The sequence below is a fragment of the Anolis sagrei genome, chromosome 4 (assembly GCF_037176765.1).
Source record: "Anolis sagrei isolate rAnoSag1 chromosome 4, rAnoSag1.mat, whole genome shotgun sequence".
Classification (NCBI taxonomy): Eukaryota; Metazoa; Chordata; class Lepidosauria; order Squamata; family Dactyloidae; genus Anolis; species Anolis sagrei.
Window position 1 is genome coordinate 138,191,946 of NC_090024.1, and position 26,414 is coordinate 138,218,359.

At 40.3% G+C, this 26,414-nt stretch overlaps 1 protein-coding gene across 2 annotated transcripts in view; it reads left to right on the top strand.

The window, feature by feature from the left end:
• The window catches only part of SORCS2 (sortilin related VPS10 domain containing receptor 2), a 215,843-nt gene that overhangs the window by 124,167 nt on the left and 65,262 nt on the right, over positions 1-26,414 (top strand). For both annotated transcript variants that reach the window (XM_060774105.2, XM_067467754.1), the window contains exons 4-6: positions 15,801-15,965; positions 17,291-17,364; positions 23,475-23,539. In XM_060774105.2, the coding sequence (XP_060630088.2) occupies positions 15,801-15,965; positions 17,291-17,364; positions 23,475-23,539 (304 nt within the window). The remainder of the gene's footprint in view (positions 1-15,800; positions 15,966-17,290; positions 17,365-23,474; positions 23,540-26,414) is intronic.

Sequence of the window (26,414 nt, forward strand, 5' to 3'; positions counted from 1 at the left end):
CACACACTGATGCTAACCAATTGGTGTAAATGAATGACATTCAGAAACCTTTTACTGTTGCCAATTTTTTGTGACCCATTCATTGGGCTAAGGAGACCCCTTTTGGGGTCAGGATCCACAGTTTAAGAGTGGGTTGTAGTGCAGATAGAGTGATAATCTTTCTCGGTGCTAATTGAAAATGCAGTATTCTAGGAATCATCAACCTTTTAATTCTAAATACTCTAGTATGCGAGAGGCAAACAAAATTGATGTTTTGCATGTACATTTTAAAAAGTAAAAAAGGGGTTTTGAATTTAATGTAAGTTCTTTTTAGGAAGTACTTTTATTGTGGTTTGGTAATTTCTCAATTCCCCCCCCCCCTTAAATAAATAATATTGGTGTTTCCTTTTTTAAAAACCAGAACTCCTTCCAGCGTCCATCTTGGTGTGTGCATTACATGCTAAGGAAGCTACTAGATCTGACAGTGTAATAAGCTACTGTACATTCTCTCCCTTACCTTCTGAAATTTTACATTCCTATTTTCAGTGACTGCTTCTTCCTGTGAACAAATGGAAGAACAATTGATGTGAATCATCATGACAAGATGTGGCTCCCTGAGGCTTTGGGCACTTTCATTGGTCGTAGTTTGTAGACCGGCCATGACCTTCCCATCCAGTTGTCATCTTATTCTCTTTATAGAAATTAAGTTGGATGCCTGTTCAACACAGGCACCCCGGGTTATTACTCTGGGGTTGCCATAAGCATGGCTTATTACAGTCAGGACTTTGGAGATGTTCCAGCCAGAGTTAAGCACTTTTGCCTCTCATCTATTACAGCTATAAGGAAAAATACAAGCATTACTCACTGCCATTTAAATCCATGAGCTTGACTGTGGTGTTTTTTCACAGAAATAAAACCACAAAGCAGCTGGCCAAATCTATCTTAACTTTAGGAAGGAAGGCAGGTTTTATAAAGGTTCGAATGAACAGTCATGAGGAAAAGTCAAGCAAAGAGCTATAGGTTTAAAGCCCACAACTATTTCTATCAGTGTGTGTTACGTTAAACATTTCGCCTTTAAAGTAGTTGAAAATTAGATCAAGTTAACATTTAAGTTGATTTATGAGAAATGTGGGAAACAAGTTGAGCTGCTTAGTGCCAGTTTTTTGTTCTCTGTTCAAATACAACAAACGGTAGATATATTTTCATAAATTCACAGTAGGAGTCTAATTTACTTGAAGACTGTTGTGCTTTAAATAAAAACATAATAGCACTATTATTTATTTATTTATTTATTTATTTATTTATTTCTTGCATTTATTAACCGCCGCTCTCAGCCCTAGGGCGACTCGCGGCGGTGTACAGTACAAAAAGACACTTTACAAAAGAAATCAGAACAACAACTAACATCACTAATACATAACATCTAAATTACACTAAAAATCCGCTCCGTCATATTATGGAATCATAGTCAGTCTCGTAGTCATAATTCATTCCGGTTGTCATTACCAATAACATAGCACTTAGTTGAAAGCCTGCTCAAAGAGCCAAGTCTTCAGGCCCTTACGAAAGGCCATGAGGGAGGGGGCCTGTCTGATGTCACCAGGGAGGGAGTTCCACAGCCGGGGGGGCACCACCGAGAAGGCCCTCTCTCTCGTCCCCGCCAGACGTGCCTGTGAGGCAGGCGGGATCGAGAGAAGGGCCTCCCCAGATGATCTCAAGGTCCTCGTGGGCTCGTAGGCCGAGATGCGGTCCGCAAGGTATTTTGGGCCGGAACCGTTTAGGGCTTTGTAGGATAACACCAGCACCTTAAATTGGGCCCGGTAGCAGATCGGCAGCCAGTGGAGCTGGAACAACAAGGGCGTTGTATGCTCCCTGCGTCCTGCTCCTGTTAACAACATGGCTGCCGCGCGCTGGACTAGCTGAAGCTGAAGCTTCCGGGCCGTCTTTAAGGGCAGCCCCACGTTATTCTGCTTTAACTGCTGTGAAATTCTAGAGTTTTTAGTTTAGTGAGGTTCAAGAGCTCTCTAAAGGAGAATTGTAAGGCCCCATCTACACTAGTTTCTGAATTCAGATCATTTGCTATGAACTGGACTATATGGCAGTGTTTAGTCATATAATCCAGTTCAAATCAGATAATCTGGATTTAGAAACTGGATTATATGGCAGTGTAGTTCCAGCTTAAGTGTCCATCCTTAAATTGCAAATCCAAGGATTCCATAGGAGGCAGCCATAGCAGTTAAAGTAGAATAATAGTGCTATAAAATAGTATAGTGTGGTATTGACATGAAGTACTGTATTGAAAAGCTATTGTTCCTCTTGAAATTATTTGAGAGAAGTCCTTCTAGAGCAGACATGGGCAAAGTTTCTAACTTGGGGGCTGCATGGCGGGTTGGAGCAGGTTGGGCGGACTGGGAGGAAAGGTTTCTCCCCTTACCCCCTCCCTTCCCATTCCTCCCCTTCCTCTTCTCTTTCGGAGGTAGAAAGTGAAGGAAAGACAAGAAACGTCTGGATCTCAAAAGGGTTGACTTTGGTCAGGATGAGATGCTGGACAGGAGAGAAAAAAAATATATCCATTAGACCCCATATTCCCTACTCCTGATATAGGAACTTAGAATCCTAGAGCTGGAAGAGATCCCCAAGGGCCATCCAGTCCAACCAGCTGCCATGCAAGAAGGCACAACCAAAGCACTCCTGATAGACAGCCTCTGCGGAAAAGCCTCCAGAGAAGGAGACCTCACCACATTCCCAAGCAGCCTATGCTACTGTCCAATAGCTCTTGCTCCCAGGAAGTTCTTTCTAATATTTTCCATTGAATCTCTTTCCCTGCCATTTGAAACCATTGCTTCCCCTTTGTGCCCTGGACTCTAGAGCAACAGAAAGTCAGTTTCCCCCCTCCTCTTCAATGGGTACTAAAGGTAAAGGTTTCCCCCTGACATTAAGTCTAGTCGCGTCCGACTCTGCAGATTGGTGCTCATCTCCATTTCTAAGCCAAAGAGCCAGCGTTGTCCATAGACAACTCCAAGGTCATGTGGCCGGCATGACTGCATGGAGCGCCGTTGCCTTCCCGCCAGAGCAGTACCCATTGATGTATTCACGTTTGCATGTTTTCGAACTGCTATGTTGGCAGAAGCTGGGGCTGACAGCAGAAGCTCAAGCCACTCCCCGGATTCGAACCTGCAACCTTTCGGTCAACAAGCTCAGCAGCTCAGCGGTTTAACCCACTGCGCCACTGGGGGCTCCCCTCCTCAGTGGGACACCCTTTTCATGTTCCCTCTCTACCTTGTCTTCTCCCAACTAATCATCCCCTAGGAGGAAAGGAGGAAGGAAAAAGAGAAGAAAGTGAGGAAGAGAAGGAAGGAAGGGTGGAAGGGAATGGAGGGAGGAAAGAGAGAAGAATGAAAAAGACAAAAGTGAAGGAAGGAAGGAAGGAAAGAGAAAGAGGGAAGGAGGGAGGAAAGAAGGAAAGAAGGAAGGACAAAAAAGGTGGAAGGGAAGGAAGGAGGAAGGGAGAAAGAGGGAGGTAAGGGAGGGAGGGAAGGAGGAAGGAAAGAGAGAAGGAAGGAAAGATAGGATGGTGAGAGAGAGGAGGGCCTGAGAAAAGAACCCAAGGGCCTGGGGTCCAAACCTGTTCTAGAGCATTACTTCTTAAACTGTGGGTCCCAAACCCAGATGGGGTCCCGTTAGCTCAATGTTGGGGTCATGAAAAATTTGGCAACAGTAAAAGGTTTCTGAATGCCACCTAGTGACTGTTTTGGACATTTACACAAATCTGTTAGCAATAAGATGTATTATTCACTGGGGACTCTGCAGAAAATGCTTCAGCTGTACTTCATAAAAAGAAAAACCAGCCTTTTTAGCATGGTTTGCGAACACTGATTTATTATCAGTAAATGCTTGATTTTTATACTTATTTTATATACCTACATACATGAGGTCACAGACAAATTTATCGGGCAGAAAGGGGTCATGAGTGGAAAACGTTTAAGAAGCCCTGTTCTAGAGAATGGCTGTTTTGTGGAAAAATCTGAGAAACCCGGGTTCCACTTTTAAAAGTTTAATATTTATTTGTAAAGAGTTAATTTTTAAGTTGTTAAGCTTACAACTTAATGCTAGATGATAAACTTAGTAAGTTAAAGCCAAACCATTTCTTTAACACACACACACACACACACACACACACAAATTTAACTAAATTCCCATGCCTGAGGACTATCCAGCATGCAAATCACTTTTATAAGATCAAATGAAAACTACTGAGGTAACAGATGTGAGTTCTCTCTTAGCTAACTATACAACTATTCAGGCACAAACCCAAACATTTAGCTTCAGCCAGACTATTTGCTGGGATTTATCTGAGTAGTTTTCTTCTATGCAACAACAGGCTGCTATATGGAAAGATCAAATTCTTTGGCTGTTTTGTAAGAGGCATTAATAATTTAATAATCAGCAAGGGAGCTATACATTGAGTTTGTTGTACTGTTTCCAAATCACGGCGTCCAAATGAGATGGTAGGATTTGTGTCTCAACAGTCAGTACTCGAGAATGTGCAACTTTTACACAATGTAGCCATGGTTAATATAATGTTAGCAAAATAAATAATTTTAAAATAACCTTTTGGGTTGTCCTGTCGAAGCACCCATTTCTCACTTAATTTCTGTCATCTCTAAATTTGCTGTACAAAAGTAGCAGTAAATGCTAAATACCATCCTAGAATAAACCCCATTTGCGCTGAGTTCTTTGTCTGCTGGTTGTGTACACATGGCCTGCTGAGTCTGTGACAATGGAAGAAAAAGCCAGTAATAGGCCAATTGAGAGTCATGGCTGCCAAAAATTCAAGCTGTCATGAGAGATGGCCCTTTGATTCAAACCGATCTGTGGCTGCAATAGAAAGGAAAATGCACAGAACCATCAGAATTAATGTTTAGGTTTGGCATGATGTGTTGCTTCTAGTTAAGATGCCTGAACTGGGGTTTTTTTTATACGTGCATTGTATTGTCTCTCTCTCTGTGTGGAGGTGGACAGTTTTCTACCATCATTTGATGGAAGAATAAAATATTGAATATCTTTTAACTGAAGCATCTTTGCCCTTTAGGTGTAATTAGTCATTATATAGTGGAACGGAAATTGTTGGGAAACTTGGATGGCTCATGACTAGAATCTTGTAGAATTTCATTTGGAGAAAAAAAAACTACTCTCAATCTGATTAGTAATCCCAACTATTTTGCATCCATTGGGATTTCCATATATGTTGATTCACTATTCATTAATTAGTTCAGTGGGACAACTCTAGCTGAGGTTGCTAATAAGATTCAGGGCAATGGCCTTTTAGTTGGTTTGGTGCCAGAGATTTTCCGAATAAATTGCTTCCCCATGATAATAATCGTGACAGCTCTTTACAGTGAAAATATCTTTGACACCACTTTAATTGCCATGGCTCACTGCTATGGAATCCTGGAATCTGTAGTTTGGTGAAGCATTAGCATACTTTGCCAAAAAATTCTAAAGGCATTGTAAAACTATAACACTCATACTTCCAAAACTGTTGTAGAACAGCCTGAGGTTGACGGGTTCACTGATGATTTAGAAAGGATTGTGGGATTTCCTGTGGGATTTCCTGGGACACAAAGTGATGAAGATTTAAGTCAGGAAAATGATGATTCTCTCTGGGAGAAACCTGACTCAGAAAGTGCAGGACTTCGAGGTCAGTCAGAGGAGCCTGAAATTGCAACATTAGATAAGGCGTTGGGTGAAGAGCTAAGTGATACGGAAGGCTCCCAGGGAAAAACACCTGGAGCTATGGAGATCAACAAAAGTCTTCGTTTACAGATTAGAGCAGAAAATTGCCAGCACCGGTCAGAGTGATTATGTGTGAAAGTTGGGGAGAAAAATCATGGGAAAAATGACTTCATGGGTGCCTATTAATTAGCCAGTTGTTTACCTAAGTGTTAGTTCAAGCAATGTAGATTTCAAGTGAGGAGTTAGGCCTGAGTTCTCTAGTTCTTGTTTCAAGTCAAGCCTTGGTTTTGGATTCAACTATCCTGGAAGTTTTCTATGTTCTTGTTTTGTTTTTGTTTTTATTATCCCTGCTCAAATTCTACTAACTATACCTTTTGCTTGTGGACTGTAATTTGATTTTTTGGCTCTTCCTGGTCTGTGTTATCTTGGGATCTGCATGAGACATTTGGATTACTTGTTTGGTTATCACCTATTGCTAACCTTTTTAAAATTATATATCCTGATTTTTCATATATTTTATGTGTTTTTACAATAATCAGTTTGCTTATACTCTGGATTCTTGTGTGGTGCAGTGGTCATAGGAGTTTCCAGGCCTGTGGTTCAACAAAAACATTGAGACATCAAAATGGTGTCAAGCTGTATTAATTCTATAATGTAGATGCACCACTCTTGTATAAAATTGCTTATGCTTAGGACATGATACAGCCAATGCTAAACACTTTCAAATTACACTGATTTCAATGAGAAATTTATAACTACTTGAGCAGAGCCCTTCCTGCTCTGAGTAAAAATGAGTAAAAATGCAGTAAGAATGTACTATCTATGTCTCCCTGGAAATTATGGATCAAGAATAAGGAATCCTTGGAAAGTGACAGTCTTTAATTGTTTTGTTTAATAATTCATAATTGGCCAGGATGGTTTACACAGAAAGAACTGGGAACGGAGACTCAAAATAATAATTCTTTTCCATTCCATTTTCTTGTCTTCCCATTCTTAAAAAAACAACTCTATCACAATGGAATCTTTGTCCTAGTTCCATTCATACAAGCACATCATTCGCACGCCATAAAGAGACATCACTGAAAGGAAGACAAAGAACCCCTTCTCCCAGATGTCTTCCGTGCCCACAGTTCTATTGTTTTTGTGTGAATCTTCCCATTGTTTCCAACATGATGGCTCTAAGGTGAAGCAGTCATGGGATTTTCTTGGCAAGATTTGTTCAGAGAGGGTTTGCCATTTCCTCTCAGGACGGAGTGTGACTTGCCTAAGGTTACCATATTTGAACCCTGGTGTAGTCCAACACTCAAGCACTACATCGTGCTGGCTCTCTGGTCATAGTTTTAGGAAAGCATAATGTCAGATGTGAAGAGGGTTGACCTGATGGTAGAGATGGCAGTGGCTGGTGGATTACCTTACTTGCTTCTTGTTCATGCAGCCATAGATTTGAGGGGCCCATTGTGGGAGGAAGAAGTAGTCCTGGCTAATGAAGGAACAGTAGGTGGACATGGTGCCGAGACAGTTTCTTATACTCATTTCTGTCCTTTTCCTGACCATAGGAAAGTGGATTTTCATATACTTGCCAAGTCTTGCTAATGACCTAGAAAAAGGCGAAATGTTCCATTTGTTTGCTGAATTGGCTTATTGTTTACATGGGGCAATGGACAGGATCTAGTGGAGTTGTTCTATTGACAGGAGTTATTCCATTAGTACAGGGGTGTCAAACTCATCAAGAGCCACATCAGCTTCATGATTGCCTTCAAAGGGCTATTGAATCCATTTTTTTTTTACATCTTGGTCAATACTCTTTAGTTTTTACCCAATTTGGGTCTCCAACTGTTATTGAACAACACCTCCAATCACTTTTGATTATCAGCCATGCAGATTGGGGATAAGGGGAAGTTCACATATGGTTCTGAGGTTGGGGAAAGTTTAAAAGACATTTACAGTTAGATATCATATCTACAAGCCCCACTATCCTGACTACACAGAACAAACTGCAGCCTCCCAGATGTTGTTGTTGTTTATTCATTCAGTCACTTCGGACTCTTCATGACCTCATGGACCAGCCCACGCCAGAGCTTCCTGTCGGCCGACACCACCCCCACTTCCTTCAGAGTCAAGGCAGTCACTTCAAGGATGCCATCCATCCATCTTGCCCTTGGTCGGCCTCTCTTCATTTTCCCTTCCATTTTCCCCAGCATCATTGTCTTCTCTAAGCTTTCCTGTCTTCTCATGATGTGGCCAAAGTACTTCATCTTTGCCTCTAATATCCTTCCCTGAAGGATGGACTGGTTGGATCTTCTCCCAGTCCAAGGCACTCTCAGAATTTTCCTCCAACACCACAGTTCAAAAGCATCTATCTTCCTTCGTTCAGCCTTCCTTATGGTCCAGCTCTCACACCTGTAGGTTGCTTTAACTATGCGGATCTTCATTGCCAGTGTGATGTCTCGACTCTTCACTATTTTATCGAGATTGGCCATTGCTCTCCTCCCAAGAAGTAAACGTCTTCTGATTTCCTGGCTGCAGTCTGTGTCTACAGTAATCTTTGCTCCTAGAAATGCAAAGTCTGTCACTGCCTCCCACATTTTCTCCCTCCATTTGCCAGTTGTCAACCAGTCCGGTTGCCAGAATCATGGTTCTTTTATGTTTAACTGCAACCCAGCTTTTGCACTTTCTTCTAACTCTCATCAGCTCTAGTCAATGGTGGCTAAAGATGAGGAACACAGGAGTTGTAGTCCAGCATCTGGAGGGCCACATAAATTCATATGGACGGTTGGATTTGGCCCGCGGGCCTTGAGTTTGACACATGTACATTAGTAGAACTGAAAGTAAGCAATAGCCTCTTTCACCTGTAGCTTCCATGTCCACCATCAAAACCTGTCTTGGAGGGCTGGGAAATCATTTGAGCAGTTTTGGGGTGCCACAGTGGATTACAGAGGGCAGGAGAAGAAAGTGGAAGGGGACATTTCCTAGTGCAGTGTTGGATTTAGGTCCATATTTGCAGAATGTTATCTAAGCAGACAATACAAAACAGGAGTGTGCCTAGGATGATTGCATTCCAAATAAGAATTCTGTCCTCTTAATAAGTTTTTCTTTACTTCCCAAATTTCTAACACCGAAGGACTTGAGAGTTTGGCTTGGCATTTAGGAATAAAAAAAAGGGCAGGCAAAGTTTCCAAGGTGAACATAAAAACAGGAAGTAGGAGTTCTGGATGGGATTAATTTGCAGCGTCTCATTCTCTGCAATGCTAGAGAACTGAAGTAAAAAATCAATTAGAGAAACAGAATTATCATTTGGAGAGGAGGCAATGCATTTTGGGCCCCTTCTGCATTATCAAATAATCCAAATGATCTAAGCACATAATCCACATCATTTGCTTTGAACCCGGATTATATGAATCTACACTGCCATATAATCCAGTTCAAATATAATAATCTGGATTTTATATGGCAGTATAAAAAGGGCCCAAGTCTTCTGCTTCCCCAGCTACATTCCTGAAACTTTTCACACCACTGGAAATGTCTAATATCTAAATTGAGTTACATCATGTTTTTGCAAAATTATTCAACACTTTTTGCTAGGAATATTCAGACATTTCCTAAAATAGCTGAAGTTGCAAAATATTTCTGTCATGTAATAATTGAAAATTACACCGAAGCACATTAGGAATGTCAAATTAACATAAAAATAGCATGGGGTAAAGACTGAAATATGCAAAGGCAAATTTAATGCTGCCATCTTTAGGTAATTCCTAGAACAGCATGTTTTACATTCACCTAAATTGACACATTGATATATTACAATAAAATTTCAGGTAGAATTATCTCATGAACACTTTTAATTGATAGTTTCTCCCATGCAATTGTGCATATGCAAAGAAAATCGAATATAACCTTGGTATATATGTGTGTGTGTTTGTGTGTGTGTATAGCAAGAACACTTGTGATCATAGAGTGGAGAAGCAGGGGTGCATTAATTTATTAATTCATCAATTCCTTCAATTTATGTCCCATCTTTATTCTGAAATGGAGCTCAAGGTAGCCAACAATGAATTTAAATGAAGTTTAACTAGAAATCTTATAATAAAAAACCAATTCTATTAAGAGGAAAAAGTTACAACTGCCTAATACAAATTTAAAGCATAAAAAGCATATTAAATGAACCTCTGTGACACAAGAGACTAAATAGAAGTCTTTGCCTGCTAGCCAAAAAAGAATGGAGAGGGGGCCAACTGGGCCTCTTTTGGAAAGGCTTTCTGTGGCCTCATCAAACTTGCCTCTAATTGTGACTGAACGAAGAAAAAACCATTCCTCAAAAATCTTAATATTTGGGAAGTCTTGGGTTGCTGTGAGTTTTCTGGGCTGTATGGTCATGTTCAAGAAGCATTCTCTCCTGACGTTTCAACTACATTTATGGCAGACATCCTCAGAGATTGTGAAATCTGTTGGAAACTAGGCAAGTGGAGTTTATATATGTGTGTCTTCTCAAGCAACCTCTGAGGATGCCTGCCATAGATGTGGGCAAAACGTCAGGAGAGAATGCTTCTGGAACATGGCCACACAGCTGGGAAAACTCACAGCAACCCAGTGATTCTGGCCATGAAAGCCTTTGACTATATATTGGGAAGCCTTGTTCATTGAAAATGGCTCTTCCAGATTGTTTGGAATCAAACTATGGACCTTGCCAGCAAGTTGAGGGATGGATGGGTATGCAGCCCATCACATGAGGTCCCTCAACTTCCGGTGGAGGCCCTGCCCCAACTGGTGTGGAAGCATCCTGGGTCACTTCTTCATCAACACAGAAAGGCTCCCGTGTTGTGCTAGTTCCAATGGAGCCAGTACACTTCTGCCTCGGTTCAGCGACACTTCCCCTGTTGGATGGGGAAAGTGTCGCCACACTGGAGCGTCATACGGGTCAACGGAGTCAACATGCTTGCTTCGCCATGCTTGCTGGTGAAATGGCATGTGGGAATCATATGAAAAGGTCATATGTAGGTAGGACTTTAAAGGTCATGACCACACTTTGAATTCTATCCAGAAATAGGGTGGTAGACCTTGAAGATGCTTCATCAGGGGAGTTGTCTGTTCCCTATCATCAGCCCTAGTGAGCAGCCTAGCCGTAGCCTTTTCAACTCATTGAAGTTTCTGAATCCTTTCCAAAGGCAACCCCATCTTGAGTGTGTTACCGTAATCTAAGTGAGATTGATATATCTAGGCATGGACACAGCTGAGACACCAATTTTACTCCTGGCTACTGTGGAGACATAGACCTCCAGATAGAAAGATGAGTCCAGGATGAACATCCAAGCTAGAAACATGAAAGGAGTATCACTCCCTCTAACGCAGGCTGAATCCCTATCAATAAATGGCATCATATAATAGAAGAAATAGGTATTCCATAAAAGTAGCAATAGCTTGCCATTTTTTTCTTATTTAGACACGGATTAGCAGACCATTTATTTGGTGGCCTTTGGCTTGCGATATACTGAGAAGATGTGGAAAGGTAGAATCACTGAACTTTATGCACGTCTTCAGAATATTCTATATACTTTATGTACACTTCTTTTGCCTTTACATTGGCATTTCATCAGAGCTGTAAAAGTCTTTTATCTTTGCCTCCAGATTGCGGAATAACAGTGGGTTTTTCTTGCTCTTAAAAATTAACTGTGATGACTTCTCCTGGAAATGCTTGCCTATACTTTTATATCAGAACAGTTAAGAGCTGCTGGCATGCCAGTTCCCCTTCTGAATGACTTTCAGATTGAAACATTGAACTTACTCCCACTACTTAGCACAGAGCACTGAAGCACCTGCAATTTGAATATCTCCAGGGAGCACTGAAATATTTCCTCTTGGAACTCATGTTCAGGAAACAGTGCTGAGTAAACATGGGGTCCAATTTAATCTCTGTATGATTTGCATTTTAATTTTGATTAAGGTTGCATTTTAATTGGGAGCTCGGCTTTGATTATGCTTTCTCCTTAAACTGTTGTTGCTAGGTTGCAATCCTTGGGAGATGAATGAGATAGAAAACGAATGTGAATAAATAAACACCTTCTATAATGGACCCCTCTTACTCTGCCCTCTGCTGCTTGTAGGCATGTGCCTTACCTCGGTGCAATTTCAGACCGATGGAGGTGTTTAAAGTTGAGAAATCCACAGTGTTGCCGCAATGAAATGGCTCGTAATATCACAATTGTGGTGTTATGTATCACATCAGATTATGATGTGATACATAATAATTTACAAGCCGAAATATACTAATTTAGCAGCATTAATTTGGGAGAACGTCACCTTTTAATTTTACAAATGTGGAATGGAATCTAAGAAGTGGTGACCCACTTAATTCATTTTTCATTTAAAATTTCTTTTCCCAAGTAGCTGTTAATCTCTTCCTGGAAAAAAATAGTTCAGTGTTAGATTCATCTTAAAGTGCTGCTATCATGGATTGATACTGAAGCTCAGGTTCAACAATAAAGGCAGAAAATGAGCACCGGGCTCTTGGGAGACCTCCATTATAGGTATCCAAAGTGCATTGGAATAGTTTATGACTCTAGCTGATCCTGGGGTCCCATATTTTCATATCACCACAGACATTATTGCATCATGGTCTATTAGCACCACAATCCCATTCACTGTGAAAACAGAAACAAACTGGCATTGTCCTTCTTCCTTTTGCTTACTTACTTAATTAGGCGATCCCTCGTTGTTTGAGTAGGATAATCCTCCAGGGTGGGACCGTAGGTGACTGTGGAGCCCTATTCTTGACCTGCATCGTCTCCTACAGTGAGGGCATTGGTTTCCAGGTGGAAGGCGGTCCCGGTCGGGGTTGGCTTGATGCGCCTTCCTCTTGGCACGCTTCTCTCTTTCACCACCCATTCGTGCCTCTTTAAATTCTGCAGCACTGCTGGTCACAGCTGACCTCCAGCTGGAGCACTCACAGGCCAGGGCTTCCCAGTTCTCAGTGTCTATGCCAGAGTTTTTAAGGTTGGCTTTGAGCCCATCTTTAAATCTCTTCCTTTTGCATAGCCATCATAATAGCACTCTATTGTGATAGCCTTATTTACCATGTCAGCTCATTGACCATTCCTCGCAATCCATGTCTTGCCCTTTCTAGTACATGCAGATTTTTAACCAGAATAATAGCATAATGCTCATCATTGTGAGAATTTGCCATTTCATGTTTTGGTTCGTTTTCCAATTTGCAGTTGTGCAGTACAGTAGAGTCTCGTTTATCCAACATAAACGGGCTGACAGAACATTGGATAAGCGAAAATGTTGGATAATAAAGAGGGATTAAGGAAAAGCCTATTAAATGTCAAATAACATTATGATTTTACAAATTAAGCACCAAAACATCATGTTTTACAACAAATCGACAGTAAAAGCAGTTTGGTACAACATAATGTTAAGTAGTAATTACAGTATTTACAAATTTAGCACCAAATCATTGCAGTGTATTGAAACAGCTGTTGATCTTGGCAGGACTGCGCTGGATAATACAGAACATTGATGAGTGAAAGTTGGATAAGCGAGACTCTACTGTACTACTTTTTTTGGTTTCCCATTCATGTGTTCATGTCTTGCTACCTCTCATCATAATAAATATGGATGCATTGTTGTCTCCGGTGGATGACAATATTTTAAAGAACGAACCAGGGTATGCTGAATGGTGTACGGGATTGTTTTTAGCAGGGTTTCTTTTAATAATTGTAATATTTAATTCTGCAGGGTGTTTCAAAATGATGGACCCAATTTCAAAGCAGTATATTTCATGATAGCAACATGTGACAATTACATAAAAAGTTACAATTGGTTTAATGAGTTATCAAGTTTTATTCACGACTTTGCTGGTATTGCTGGGAAATATTCTGCTGTATGCTGATAATTTAGTTAGTCTAATAAACAACATTTTCACAGTAGCTGACATGACCATCTTGTGTGTGCTGTCAGGGGCATCTAGTGGGAATCATTTGTATCTCTATGACCCACACTTCTAAGTGGCAAGAGTTTAATTCATGAGCAGTTTGTGGTTGCAGAGAAACCGTGATTTCCAATCGGCTCCATCTTTTTGAAACACCTTGTGTTATAATATTTTATTTTGTAGGTTTTTGAACTATATAGCTTTTAAAATTGTGGACTGCTTTGGGTCCAAGTCCTTGGAGAAAAGTGGGATATGAATAGTAGGAAGAAAAGTAACCATAATAATAACAATGACAATGACAATAATAATAATTGCAAATGCCAGCTTAATATAAAAGCTATCAGGAGGAGGCATAGTTATCAGTACTAAACCTGATTTTCGGGTGCTGGGTCCACAACAGCAGAACTTTGAGGATTCCAACTGCTGTGGTGGTCAATTTGAGTCTAGTACACCACATCACAATTAAAGGCGTGTGACCACATTCAAAAGGCAATCCTTGTTAACAAATCAGTAATGTTGGAATATATGTGAATATAGCTGAAAACATGTAGCAGTAACTTTTCCAAAAATATTTCTGCAGTATGTCCCATATAAAGAGAATATGTATGCAACAAAAAACAAAGCAGAATATGGCCAGGAAAAAAACCAGTGAATTGTGTAGTTAAATTAAACTATTATTATTTTTAAAATGTGGTTGGGCAGTGAATGGCAATGTGGCTGGAGTACTTCACTGCTCTCCAGAAGTTGAATAATGTCAGTTTGGGAACAACTGAGAAAGCTTACACCCACAGCATGCCCACACCACATGGATTCATCCAATATCACTCCAGTTGTTGTGGAGTCCAAGAAGTATTAAATCCCCAGGATCCAGAGAATAGCTTGGTCATTTTCCACAACTGCAGTTCTGCTGACTATTCTCCCTTTCTCCCCCCTAACACTCCAAGCCTGGCCATGGATAATTGAGGCCAGCTCTCTATTGCAAAGCTTTCCAAACTGTGTGCCGCGACATGTTGGTGTGTCACACAAATGTAATGAGAAATGACAAAAATCTTAGAAATGCATGCTATTTTCTTACAGATCATATATTTTTAAAATTATAAACGAAAGGTATCCATAAGATATGTTGTATCCTGATAGGTTTCATTATTACAAGGTATGTATTACAAAATATGTTTTTTTATTTAACCCAGTGCTTCCCAATCTTTTGTTTGTTTGTTTTTTAACCAGGGACCACTTTGACCATGGACTACTTTCCAACATTAGTACTGAAAGGATTACAAATCAGTTTTTGGTCAACTTTAGATTTCGTTTGGTAATTTGGGATGCTGATTCAGAAAATTGCATTGGATAGACCACAGCTCTAGTTTCTGATAAAAAACATATGCCATTCAGTAGTCACCATCTTCTCGCCCACAAAAAACCATATTCAATAGGCGAAAGATTTATACGATCTAAAGAGAAACCAGAGTTCATTTGTTTTGTACACTATAAAACAATAAAAATTTTAAAAAGTAATAAAATCCCATATTTAATAAGCCTCGACACTATAAAATGGTTTTGCGAGACCAGTCACTCTTGTTGCAACAATGTAGTAACAATGAGGGTGTGGACCATATTTTAGTTCTTGCGGACTACTGGTATTCCACGGACCACAGATTGGGAACCACTGGTTTAAGCTTTGGATTGCTAGTAAAACTGAATTACTGTGTTATAAAAGGATGCATGTCTAAAAAGTGTGTCACAAACATGAAATGTTTGGAAATCTCTGCTACAGACCATTGTATTTGATAGATATGAGTGTAAATTTCCAAATAGCCTGGGCTGTTCAAAGCCAGCTCCAGCTCTTTGAAACTACATTCTCTTCTACAGGTGTCATTTGGGGGATTTTTAGGAGTCTGAGGAGATCCAGGGGAAGAAAATTGCCTCCAAATCTGTCAAAGTTGCCCATCTCTTGTATAAAGGGACTATTGTAAACCTTTTTTACCCTCTGCCCTGTTGCAAAATGGTAGAGTTTATAATAGATCGAACTGATGTGTTGTTTGGTACAATCAGTGTTTTTCAGCTTCTTCCTTTCTTTTGTTTTTTTTTTTTTAAACAAAATGGACTGTCTACAAATATACTACAGCTTTCAAAGTTGATCTCTTGTTCTTCTCTTTTTCAGATCATTCTTGTAAGTTCTTCCCATAATGACCTGGACCAGAGTCTTTTCATTAGCACAGACGAAGGAGCTACCTTTCAAAAGCAGCCCATTAGTTTCTTTGTGGAAACATTGATTTTTCACCCAAAGCAAGAAGACAAAGTGCTTGCCTACACAAAGGAGGGACAGGTAAAAAAAAAAACCTAAAAAGGGCTTTGCTTTTGATACTTCTAAACTGTTGCACTGAAATGTATTATGGGCCATCTAAAGGAATAGTGTTGAGTATTAGGGACATTAATTAGCAACGGGAAAATATAACCCATTTCTTGAAATCATCTGATTATATTTGTGTGGATGCCTCACACCGTTATATTCAAAAGGACTTGTATTTAAGGTGATGTTTTCATTTATTTCGAGTCAAACACTTTGTATAAAATAGTTTATCTAAAACTGATAAAGTAGTTTGTCTAAAAATGATAAAATAAAGGGATTACAAGCTGCTAGATAGTTTTCGACCAAAAACAGGTAACTGCGACTGCATTGTCTATAGCTTTAAACAATTCTTCCTCTGTGCATGAGGCAGGGCATTGTGGGCAAGCTGAGTTGTTTGTTCTGCTCCGTAGTAGGTCAGTGGTTCACAACCTGTGGGTCCCCAGGTGTTTTGGCCTACAACTCCCAGAAATCCCAGCTGGTTTACCAGCTGTTAGCATTTCTGGGAGCTGAAGGCCAAAATATTTGAGGACCCACAGGTTGTGAACTACTGTTCTAGGTAGTGCCATTTAGCCAGGTTGTCTTTTGATCTGCTATCTCCGCTTCTGAGTCTGTTCAGGGACTTGCAAGTTGCCCATTCTTGGTTTGCTCCTGAAGGAAGACCCTCGTGGGGGGCCATCCAGTTGGAATTGCCTGATTTTGCTGACCATAGGGATACTCTTGCTGTTGCTGAAGGAACATTTAGAGGAGTGGTGCTTCTCATGAAACTGTCTCAGTGTGCCTTAGCTTTAAAAAAGTACTTTTAAGGTGACATTGTTTTGCTTCTTTAAAACTCTGCCATGACCCAATGGCTGTCATGAGATGAGAAGGTGATGTTAAACTGACATGATAACAATGATGGCCCATTCATATGTACAGGTCATCCAATGATAGTGTATTCACCAAGTGAGGAATATCAATTTGGAATCAGTTATTACAATATGATTATTTAAAAGATGTGTGATTCCATCATATGTTTTTGGATTACATCAGGCTAGCCAATGGTGAAGAATGTTAACAGTTGAAATCCTACAAATACCTGGATGGATTCACTTCACCTATCTCCAGTTTAGATGTACCTGGCTTCTGTTTCCTTTTTAGTCACATTTTTCTGATATTGCAACAGATTTGGTCCATTGATCCTGTTAGTTTTGTGTTCAGTTACTCCCAGCATCAAATACTCATGCCCCTGTTTTTAATGTATTTTGAAAGGAGAATTAAATAAGATCTGTATTAATTGTAGTTTCTTTTTCCTTCATTTTAAGCTCTATGCATCTCTTGACTTGGGGGTACAATGGACTCTCCTGCAGGATTATGTCACAAAAGACCATATCTTTTGGTAAGAGGCTTACTATTGCCCTCCAGAAATACATGAAAGGCTGGATTGGTGGGGGAAAATGTATTAATCACTTTGAAGATTCTCTGAAACAGTTGACATATGGACATAGCTGTACAACACAAATGCAGAAAGCTGGCGTGATGTAGTTGTTTGAATGTTGGATTATGACTTTAGAGACCTGTCTTTGAATTCCCACAGTTATGCAATATTGTAAACCCAGTAGATGAATCAGGGCACAGCACAGTCTTTCAGCCACAGAGGGAAGCAAAGGCAAACATGCTTCTAAACAAATTTTGCCAAGCAAAAACTGTAATAAGGTCTTCATAACTTGGAAAGGACTTGAATGTGTACAATAAGAAACAACAAATACATCTTGGGCAGCGTTTCTCAACTTGGGGGTTGTGAGGGGTTGTCAGAGGGATCACCAAAGACCATCAGAAAACACAAGATTTTCTGCTGGTGATGGGGGTTCTGTTTGGGAAGTTTGCCCCAATTCTATAATTGGTGGGGTTCAGAATTCTTTTTGACTGTAAGTGAACTACAAATCCCAGCAACTGTAACTCCCAAATGTCAAGGTCTATTTTCCCCCAAAATCCACAAGTGTTCACATTTGGGCATATTGAGTATTTGTGCCAGGTTTGGACCAGATCCATCATTGTTTGAGTCCACAGTGCTCTCTGGCTGTAGGTGAACTACAACTCGAAAACTCAAGGTCAATGCCCACCAAACATTTCCAGTATGTTCTGTTGGTCATGGGAGTTCTGTGTGCCAAGTTTGGTTCAATTCCATCGTTGGTGGAGTTCAGAATGCTCTTTGATTGTAGGTTAACTATAAATCCCAACAACTACAACTCCCAAATGACAAAACCAATCCCCCTAACCCCACCAATATTCAAATTTGGGCGTATCAGGTATTTGTGCCAAATTTGGTCCAGTGAATGAAAATACATCCTGCATATCAGATATTTACAAATTCATAATAGTAGCAAAATTGCAGTTACGAAGTAGCAATGAAAACAATTTTACGGTTGGGGGTCACCACAACATGAGGACCTGTATTAAAGGGCACGGCATTAGGAAGGTTGCGAAACACTGGCCTGGGGTCTTTAGACCCTTCTTTAATTTTTATAACAGATGAGAAATTTTAAAAGACAGTCTTTCCTAGATTGAGATGTGTTAATGAAAAGCCAGTCCTGCTTGCTCCTTCTTTAATTTGATTTAGTCTTAATGACAGGTTGACTCTCATTCTGTCTTTTCCTATTAGGTAATTTGCTCTAGGTCATGGGTTCAACTTGTTTTGCTAAGAGGGTTTTCTACTATGGATTCTACTATGGCTGTCAACAGGTCATATTCTCTCTGTCTCAATGTGCCTTGGCTAAAAAAAGTATTTTTAAGGCGACATTGTTTTGCTGCTTTAAAACTCCGCCATGACCCAATGGCTATCATTGTGTAGCATGCTAACATCTCAGCCTCAAAAGCACCAGTATCTAAGTGACTGTTTTGGATGTTTTATTATATATGCTATTTAAAAGTTTAAAGTCTCCCTTAAGATCAGTGCTGCCAAATTGAAAACTGGAGAGGGCTCTTGTCCCTTTAAAAGTTGTATAGAAGAAGGAATTTCCCAACTTGCTTGTTACCTGGTTGTGTGACAAGCAACACCCGCTCTTTTACACATTCCCTATTGAAGGAACAGGAACTCTCTCTAGTTTTCAATCTGGTGATCCTATTTGTGATTGAATCCAAGTGTTTGTCAGGAATCTTCACTTAAGGCCCAGGGCCTTAAGTGTCTTTTCTTTGCTGCCTTGGTAAGTTGTGCTAAGGCCTTTTGCTGCCTCTTACTTTTTCATTGTAGCCCATACTCAATCATAGACAGCTTTAATAACAGGAACTGCAACCAGTTCATGAGAAATAATGTTTGTAGTAGATGCTGAGTGCGTGGTTGTTTAATATTTGATGTAGATGAAGAATTCACACAATTGCAAGAGCTATCCTGTTTACTACAACAAAAAAGCTGTAGACCTGTAGATCTAAACCAGTGGATCCTAACCTTGTTTTGACCAGGGACCATTTGACCAGGGAACACTCTCCAACATTAGTACCAAAAGGGGGTACAAATCAGTTTTTGGTCAACTTTAGATTCAGTTTGGTTATTTGGGATGCTAATTCAGAAAATTGCATTGGATAGACCACATCGGCTCTAGTTTCTGATACAGAACATATGCCGTCCATTAGTCGCATCTGCTTTCCTACAGAAAACCATATTTAATCATCTAGAGCTGATGTGGTAATAGTAATTTTTCATGGTAGTCAGGCTCTCTCCTCCCGACACCCCCGTTGCCTTGGCACTATAAGAGGGTTTCACGAGACCAGTTGCTCTCGCTGCCGCATGATTTAGAGGCAACGGTGTAGTAATGGTGAGGCCACAGACCATATTTTCTTGGGGACCACTGGTGGTCCATGAACCACAGGTTGGGAATCACTGATCAGAAATAGTATGATAGCTGGAACCCTACACTTTGCTGCTTGCGCAATGGAGGTCTGAATTAGGGGAACATGTGCGCGAGTGAGCGCACTGAGTGAGAGACGCAGCTGCGGCGGAGTCGTTGCAATGGAAGGAAGGATAAAAAGGAGGGGAGAAAGACAACCAATGGAAGGAATGATAAAAAGGAGGGGGAAATACTGTTACATTACCTCACCCTTATCATGTCCCTCCTGAATTAAATTACTTCACTGCTATCCTGTCACAGCTGCATCTCTCACTCACTCCGCTGTCTCGCACACATGTTCCCTTCATTAATTCTGACACGTGTTGTGCAACTTGCGTAGGGTCCCAGCTATCATACTATTGCCCACTGATCTAAATCCTCCTGATTGAAATGGAGAAACTCACTCAGTGAACATAGAGCAGGATTAAACACTCTTTGTTTAATTTCGAGATTGTCTTGTGGTTCCAAAATCCATTAATGTAGATTCTTGTTGTTCACTCAATGATTTAGTTTTTAAATGTTATGTTATTGAATAAACAAATGTTGTTATCATATTGGAGAGATTGAAATAGTATGTCCATTAAAACATAATGGATAGGAGAAAGAACAGAGGACAGTAACAAGATGAACCATGAAGCAGTGGACATAAATATCATCACCAAGTCTGTTTGGTGGGGAAAAAACATAAATAAAACATACTCTGTTGTGAAGATCAAGTTTTTTCTGTCTTTCCAAGTAACTCAAGAGTGCCAAAAGACATTAGCCTTTCATGCTAATTAGAGCAGACTGTTTGTTTGGTACACTTTTAAAAAAAATCCTCCATAGAAACAGAATGTAGCAACATCATTTTGAGCTCGTTGTTTCATTGTAGTTATGAATAATGCTGTTTTGACTGAATGATTAAACAGTGGTTGTTTCATAAACCAACACTGTGAATTGCAGATCTTGACTCCATTAATGTGTTTGGGTAAGCTTGATTTTAACAGAGCTGTGGTGCAACAAGACAAATGGGAGGAAAAAATCTCTAGGGCTTCCTGTGATGTTGGTGAACGCCTTGCGTTGGTGTTTTGAGGATGGGATTTCTGAAATCTCTCTTGATCAGAGACATGAAAGTGAATGTCTTGGGGGGCCCAATTAGAAAGGATTAATGACAGACACAACAGATTCAATTTGGGTAGTAACTTGAGACCTGTTTCACTTATATCAAATGAATTTGTAAGAGCTAAAATTGTGAAGCTGGGAATCAGATGTTGCCGGTAACATAAATGCTACTAACACCACTCAGAACTATTTTGAATACGGTGCAGCCCCAGTCCTCTGCTCAAGGTCAATTTCGGAGGTATCTCAATTCACTGTACTAACAAAACCTGCCATTACTGGGATCCAGGAATGACATGTCAAAATAATATTGTTAAATTTACTTTGACAGATCTGAATGTGTTCTGAATGTTAGGAAAAGAGGCTATGTATTAGAGTTGCAAATTCAGTACCTCCGTTTTCCTAAGACTGCAGCTATTCCTTGGAAGAGCTGTAAAATAATAGTACTTTTCTTTATTTATAAATAGCCTTTGAATTTTAAAAAATCCACACTGGGATATAAAAGTAGTAATCTAAATCATAATCATCATAATAACTTAAAAGGTAAAGATTTCCCCCTTACATTAAGTACAGTCGTAACCGACTCTGGGAGGTGGTGCTTATCTCCATTTCTAAGCCAAAGAGCTGGCGTTGTCCATAGACACCTCCAAGGTCATGTGGCCAGCATGACTGCATGGAGCGCCGTTGCCTTCCCGCCAGAGCAGTACCCATTGATCTACTCACATTTGCATGTTTTCGAACTGCTAGGTTGGCAGAAGCTGGGGCTGACAGTGGAAGCTCACACCGTTCCTCGGATTCGAACCTGCAACCTTTCAGTCAACAAGCTTAGCAGCTCAGTGGTTTAACCCACTGTGCCACCGGGGGCTCCCCATAATAACTTAGAAATATCCAAATACAATAACTTAGAAATATCCAGATACAAATATAATTCCCAAAGTAGTTTAAAACTCTAATTTGAATTAGTTACTTATATTTGGATAATAACTTAGAAATATCCAAATATAAGTAACTAATTCAAATTAAAGTTTTAAACTACTTTGGGAATTAGACATACATTCACCAGGAATTCAGCTGAATAATGTTGTCTGGCAGATGTTCCTTACCACTTTGCACCCACAGGTCATATCTTTGAATGTGAATGCTATTTAAGATAAGCCAAGCATATTTAGAGCTTCTGGCTGGATCTACACTGCTGTCATTTCCAGCAGTTGATGGTGGTTGATAGTGTAATGCCTAGCAGTTGGTGGTGGTTAGTATGCAGAAAGCTTGCTAGGATTATGACCAGTAGGGTGATGATGCTGCAAAAGGTATAGAAGGGGTTAATCTTCTAATTACTCTAAAAGGCAGAGTAATCTGTATGTAAGAACTTACAAGTGACAGTGATAAGGGCAACTGTGGTCAGATGCATAAAAAGAACCTAGCAGAGACTTCTCTTTCGGAGGCAAGTATCTGCTATACTTGGCTTGGATGCTGGTGGTTTCTCCCCCAGGTGTGTGGATTGTGGTATCCTGTGCTGTCTTATGAACTCTTGGAACCTTGTACCTTGAACCTTGGTGAGAATCCTGCTACTGCTGTATCTTATGTGAAACCTTGGTGTACCTTGAATCCTTGGAGTGATTCTTGACTATGTATTTTGGATCACCCTAGAACTCTGGACTCTGTGGCTTGATCTTTGGAATGACAACTAAGCTTTGGTCTCTTGGATCTTGGACATTAATTGGGGAACTCTTGGCAGTTCACTCCCAGATTGCAACCTTGACTACAGTGTACTCTTTCTCCTGAAGTGGTGTTTGTAGTACTCCCCTTGTTATAAGTCTTTGCTTTGTATCTGTGGCTGTGTGCTATCTTTATGCTTTGAACTTGGACCTTGAAAACAGCCAAAGAGTAAGTGCTACTTTAAGTCAAGCTTGGTGTTGTTTTTGGTTCATCTCTGCCTGCATACTGGCAGAGCCCTGGATCCTGACAACTGCCCATATCCCAGGATCTGATTCTTCTTATCCCAGGTTATCTGGCAGTGTAGACTCATATAATCAAGTTCAAAACAGATAATCTGGGTCAGATCCTGGGATATAAGACAGTGTAGATTGAACCATAGAGGAAATCAGCACTTCAGACTTAACTCAATACTCCTTACCTTTAGTTTGCGTTAAAAATAATTTTATGTTGCATTGACATTTTATGTACTCATCTAACTCACAAGATTGTTCTAAGATTAATGGAGAGCAACCTTATGTGCAGTGCCAAAGGCTCTTTGAGGAAAACTATAATACAAGGAAGATAAATCAAAGATAAACACAGAGGAATGTAATGCTTAAAACTTGGCTTCATTTCATCCCCTCCCACCACAGTCTGTTTTGTTACTATTTGTTTATTTGAGGCACTTCACTTGAAAATAATGAAACAAAAACATAATGTTTAGGTTCTGCAAAGGGAAATGGTGGGGAGAAAGGGGAAAAGAAACTCCTTTTGTAGACCCTCTCAATGATTACAACTGTCCCATGAGAACATTTGGTTTTATTCTTACCAGGGCTATCGATGGAGTTGATGGAGACCCTAACGTGGTTCATATGGAAATCCAGGATCCCACTGGAGGTATGGTTTGGGATATGGCAACAATTTTTTGTTTTTAAAAAATACTTTTGGCTATATTTATAGCACACTAGGAAGCTGAATATGTTATAAAATTCTTTCTACAACGCTATCTTGTCTCTGTCCTGTCATTTCTACAGAGGTTGAATGTATTTACCATTGATGGCTTAATCCCTCTTTGATCATTATGGATTTTCACATGAGATAAGTTAAATCCTGGTCTGGCAGGTGTAATAAATACATGTGTCAGTGTTAGTGTGAAGAGCAGAGCTCAGTACAGATATTCCTCAGCCTTCAGAGCATTTTTTTGTATTATAATGTAGTTTTAGCTACAGACGAGAAAGTAAGAGGAGGAAGTTGCTTGGAATATATATTTGTAACTATTGCAGTATTTATAATATCATTAAAGCAGTTAAGAAATCTAAGGTATACAGGAAATTTCCATACAAACATGCAACTCACCCCTATCCGATTAAAACTGAGTTCAAGTAAGTGTGCTCACAACATGAGACATCTGACATATTTTCAAAATCTCTGTTAGGAACACTGTCTTATTATGTGAAAATAAAGCATTAATTAAAATATATATTCTGAGTTAAAGGAAAGCTGTCATGCTCTGTTGAAAAATTCCGTTAATGATGCAATTTTTGTCTGGCATTTTTAATAATTCAGTGGCTTGCAAGCATCCTTGCCAGTTTAGAAAGAGTGATAGAAGCATCTCCTCATGGCTCAAGCACATAATATCAGAAAACGGGAAGCTAAACGGGTGCCTTCATAGACTGAGAATGATGTTATTGCAATACCACAGACTGTTGTGTTTGCCCTATCTATACATCCACATTTCCTTGTTCCTTCTTTCATTGTTTAGTTCATCTTTAGAGTTTCTACAACAAGCAGACTTGGTTCAACTCACTGGAGGATTTTCTAGTAATATGGTTAAGCTAAGCTTTTTCATAAGGTGATATGGGACAAGAAAAACTGGGACATCTTTGCTAAACTCAAGTAATCCTCCCCCTCTCTCTGGATTTGGGCCTCAAAGAACATGATAAAAGCTGGGTGCACAAAATTGCACAACCTTTGGTTGTTGTGAGTTTTCCGGGCTGTGCAGCCATGTTCCAGGAGCATTCTCTCCTCATGTTTCACCTGCATCTATGACAGGCATCCTTAGAGGTTGTGAGGTTTGTTGTAAACTAAGCAAGTGGGGTTTATATTTTTGTGGAATGTCCATGGTGGGAGAAACAACTATTTTCTGTTGGAGGCAAGTGTGAATGTTGCAATTGGCCACCTTGATTAGCATTTGATGGCCAATAGACAAGAGTTTTTGAGACTAGTGAAATTTACTATATTTGTGACAATGTTGGTTGGATTAGTTTAAAATCTGGCACGACTGTGCAACCCTCTTCAACTAGATTATGAATGGTAAGTTTGAAGTTATTTGCTCAACTGATACCATTTTTATGAGCAGTAGAATTATGAGACTTATGTCCCTTCAGGACGTATGCAACAACATGTAGCCTTTACTCCCATTGCCGGCTGCTATGCAGACACTTTTCAGTCTAAGGTCTTAGCTCATGTCATGATGATACACCTCTAAATATTTGGATGACTGAAACAGAAAAGAAGCTTCTTTTTGTCAATGTTTAGAACAGTTGGCCTAGGGTCCATCTACAGCAGGAATGGGCAAACACAGGCCTGAGGGCTGGATGCGGCCCCTTGGGCTCTTTGCTCAGGCTCTCCTCTCCCTCACCATCCTATCCTTCCTTCCTTCTCTCATTCCTTCCTCTTTCCCTCTCTCCCTCTTTCTCCCTCTCTCCCTTCTACCCTTTTGTCTTTTCCCTCCTTCCCTCTCTCCCTTTCTCCTTAATCCTTTCCTTTTGTCTTCCTTCTCTTTCTTTCTTTCTTTCTTTCTTTCTTTCTTTCTTCCCTCCCTCCCTCCCTCCCTCCCTCCCTCCCTCCCTCCCTTCCTTCTTTCTACTTCCCTCCATTCCCTTCTACCCCTTCATCCTTCCTTCTCTTTTTCCTTTCTCCTTTCCTTCCTTCTTTCCATCCTTCTTTTCCTCCCTTCCTTCCTCCTTCCCTTTCATCCTTTTGTCTTTCCTTCTGTCCCCCCTTTTTGTCTTTCCCTCTTTTCTCCTTACCTCCCTCCCTCCCTTGTCTCCCTCTTTCTCCTTCCATCAACAGACAGAATGGGTTAAACCCTTGTGCTGGCAGGACTGAAGACTGACAGGTTGCAGTTTGAATCTGGGGAGAGCACGAATGAGCTCCCTCTGTCAGCTCCATCTCATGCAGGGACATGAGAGAAATCTCCCACAAAGAAACATCAAAACATCCAGGCATCCCCTGTGCAACATCCTTGCAAATGACCAATTCTCTCACATCCGAAGCGACTTGCAGTTTCTCAAGTTGCTCCTGACATGAAAACAAAATCACTGGGCAGCCAGTCCTCCTGTCAGAGAGTGCTAGCGTGTGGGCCCCCAATTAGCCCATGCCCAATCTACACTGACCATATAATGCGGCTTCAAAAAGGTATTGAAGAAAGTGATTCTCTGTGTAGATGATTGCATAGGAAATCCTGGAACCAGTTTGAGGCCCAGATGGTGATTACACAAACCACAGAGTACTGCTGCATACTAACGGCTTTCTTTCACATACTTTTGTGGGTGTTTGTTCTCCTGCTGCCACAGATTGAGCCTAGCTTTGAATTGTTTTAAATGGCCAGTGTAGATGAGGCTGTAGAAAATGAATTACTATGGTTTTGCAGAATAGTCTGAGAAAGGGAGCTGCTCATACTATAGACCAAGCTACATGTAAACCACAAGAGCAATCACTAAAGGAATTTAACTTTCTGCTTTTGCCTCGCTCCTAAAGAAGCTTCCAT